This window comes from Hydractinia symbiolongicarpus, chromosome 1 (assembly GCF_029227915.1).
Source record: "Hydractinia symbiolongicarpus strain clone_291-10 chromosome 1, HSymV2.1, whole genome shotgun sequence".
NCBI lineage: Eukaryota > Metazoa > Cnidaria > Hydrozoa > Anthoathecata > Hydractiniidae > Hydractinia > Hydractinia symbiolongicarpus.
Window position 1 is genome coordinate 28,988,927 of NC_079875.1, and position 3,461 is coordinate 28,992,387.

At 34.3% G+C, this 3,461-nt stretch overlaps 1 protein-coding gene across 1 annotated transcript; it reads right to left on the bottom strand.

Moving 5' to 3' along the window:
* Window positions 1–1,007: 1,007 nt before the first annotated feature.
* On the bottom strand, window positions 1,008–1,868 carry LOC130629543 (52 kDa repressor of the inhibitor of the protein kinase-like). Its single transcript, XM_057442797.1, has one exon. The coding sequence runs from the start codon at window positions 1,866–1,868 to the stop codon at window positions 1,008–1,010; it is 861 nt and encodes a 286-aa protein (XP_057298780.1).
* Between the last annotated feature and the right edge of the window lie 1,593 nt (window positions 1,869–3,461).

A 3,461-nucleotide genomic window follows, 5' to 3' on the forward strand; every position in this document is an offset into this window, starting at 1 on the left:
ATCTTCTAGGATCTCGGGCAAAAATATTAAGTACATATCTACCTTTGGAATAATTTCTTGATGAATGTACATTAAGGAAAGGCGATTAAGACGATCTTCTGTCATGGTACTACGGCAATAATTTTTTAATCGTCTCAATGATGAAAAACTTCTTTCACATTCACATGAAGTAATAGGGATAGTAGCAAGAATGCGAATAGCAACATTTATTGACTTTAAAGTTTGAACAATGGTTTCAGGTCTTGTACCCTGATAATCCAAAGCAAACTTTCCCACAGTAAAAATCTACAAACCTTTTGAATTTGCTCTTCTAATCTTTATTGGAGTAAACCATTGAAACTACTTTGGCTGGTACAATGCACAATCCATTATACACTACAAAGTTTTCAAAATTAAACCTCGAGTTAAGTTCACTGTTTAAATGGTCCAAGATTGGTATGGTTAAGGCTTTTTTATAATAATCCTTTGGACTGATAGCAGGTTGGTTGTCCCTTAATGTTTGACTTCTGATAACCCGTTTCATTTTCTCCTCAACTCCTACACTTTCCGCAACATCTAATGCCTCCTTGTACCTTGAGTTGTGAAAAAAATCTACATTGTTCCTGCAACTCATATTTGTATTTTTCAAATTAGTGATGTATTAAACATTATCTGTAATATCAATACTTCTATCTTGACGCAAAGTTGTAACACCATGTGTTAGTGCCAAAACATTTCTGGTCACAACCACAGATACAATGAACTCAAAGGTAGAAATTTCATTAAAAAAGAGTGTGCTTTGGTGGCAGTTTCATTATTGACAATTTTATTTAAATTAACTGTCATATCATCAAGGGTCACATAAATTGCAACATAAAGTTCCTGAAAATCTTCCATGCCATCAATACGCTCAATCCACCGTGTTCGGCAGACATCTTTAAGTTTAGACTTGAGAGTTAGGACAATATTGAATGACATTTTTTTCAAGTTGCCTTTTTTGTGAAAAGTTAAAGAAGTAGGAAATTTCTTTAATTTTCTTCCAGCGTAATGGAACAAGATTTAGCAACACAAAGGTTTAAACGGTGGCTATGACAATGAACATAAATAGCCTTTTTGTTAACTGACAGAAGACGAGCTGATAAACCATTTAAATGTCCAGCAACATTACCAGCCCCATCATAACCCTGGCCCCTGCAATTACTAAAATCTAGATTTAAATTTTGCAGAGCAGACAACATCAGCTGGGCTAAATCTGCACCAGTTAAACCCTCTTTACAATGAAGAAATTTAAGAAAATCTTCCTTGATATTTCTACTTGAATCAACATAACGGATTACTAAAGAAAGTTGTTCCTTATTAGAACAATCTAAAAGTTTATCAGCCAGGACAGAGAAAAATTTATTCTTCCTAATTTCAGAAACAATTTTATTAGTTATTACTTCACCACAACAATTTATTAAATCATTTTGAGTGGTTTTGGAAATATATGTTGCGTTTTTAGGGCTTTTTGATAAATGCTCTTTTAAATCAGTATCACCACCTCGAACTCGAAAATTCAGCAATTCTACAAAATTGCCAGTTCTCCGTACTGAATATTCCCCTGGAGCTGAATGATACTTAGCATCATCACGATGTCCTCTTAGTGCAATACCTTTCCGTCCACACAATATGATGGCATCTATAATGGGAATCAGTTTTTTTCGGTTTTCTAATACAACAGTTTTCCTTTGGTTGTCAATTAAGACATCAATTGGTTGGGATTTACCTTCAACAGCATTTATCAGTGAGGTAAAAGCATCACTATGTATGCCATTGGGAACATTTTCATGGCGCTTGAAAGCAGCACATGCATCAGGCCAATATGTTAATGGCTCACGTAACAGTTTCATTATTTTATATGCCTTGGTTGGAAATCTGTCAACATCTTGTCTTGGAGAATAACATAGCCAACTAAATGACTTAAGTCTTTCCCGACGAAAACTTTTAGTTTTTTTTTTAGGAAAAACAAGTCATCACATTTGTGAACATTTTTTATCAAATTACATAATTCTTCTGGCCTAGGACCTTTACATTTGTCCCTATATCCAGCAACATCCCACTCATTTATTGAAGAAGTGACAAGAGATGAGCTACCTGCTTTTGATGATGATTCTGAGAAAAATGAAGGAAATAATAAAGGCTTTTGGGAGAAAAAGGATACAGGGGAAGAAAGATTAGCAGGGGAAGTAAAAGTAGAAGAATTTTTTCCAAAAACTTGGCTGGCATTGGAGGTAGGAATGGAAACCGTTAAACTATTTTTAGAATTATATGTAGATAAACTTTTTATTGAATCAGTACTATTTATTTTAGTTATCGGCAAACTGTTTTGTGTGGACATACTTTTTACTTTAGGTAATACAAGCTTATCGCTGCATTAATCGGTCCAAAATGATAGCTTTGCTTGTACTTTATCACTAGCAAAACCCACAGTTTTAATTGTTTTTACAAGTTTTTTTTCATTGGAAAAGGATTTATGCTTACTACTATGATTTAACAAACGTATACAGGGAACAAAATGGTTTGGTTTATAATTTTCACCTGGTCTCGATACATAACCATGCATAACATAACAAAGCTCTATGTCAGAAGCTATGTTTTCATTGGGGATTCGAGGTTGAACTTTCTCCGCAAACAATAACTTATAACATGTTTCGCCGCATTCGGGGTATGTTACATTTATATTGTGATTAATGAGAGTAGAAAGGCCAAGTATGTCAAGAAGACCTGCCCATCTGCCGTTTTTGCAATTATACAGAGCTTCAAATTGCACTAATTCTGTAAGTGAAGAACCATGGGGGTAATCTTTATCAGATATAGCCAGGGACATATCAAATACTTGTTTGAAATTCTTAAAAAGTTGGTTATTATTTAGTTGTCCTTGTTCAAAAATAGAGGGGATGCGTAGAATAAAACTCAGCACGAATAAACAACTCTAAAGAAGTAAGTAACCTTAAATCATGGCACAATGAACTGTCACCTGACAACATTAATGATACCGAGCTGTATAAGCAGTTTCCACTTGCTTCAGAGCTAAAACAAGAAAAACAAAGCCAATCTGAGTCTTGTGCCTAACTAGTAATACATTCACAAACATAACAACACAACTCAGCTACCATTTATATATTTTTTTATGACACGTTTTGTAAAATAAAACTATTCTGAGAATAAAACAAAAGAATATTTAATAAAAACAATTAAGGTCAGCCATATTAAATCTTTGGCTTTTGTTTCAGTTTATAACTGAAATATTGCATTGTTATATCAACTCCCGATCGTCGGTGCACGTTGTTTACATAAAAAGAACTTTACGCACTACTATGCCCCTCTCGATTGACATCGTCCGTTATACAGGTAGACAATTTACCTTCGTCACTTGACGTCTTTGACGTGGTATGTATCCGCCCCTGAAAATTCACAAATTATGTGCTGCTAATGCAGGCAGG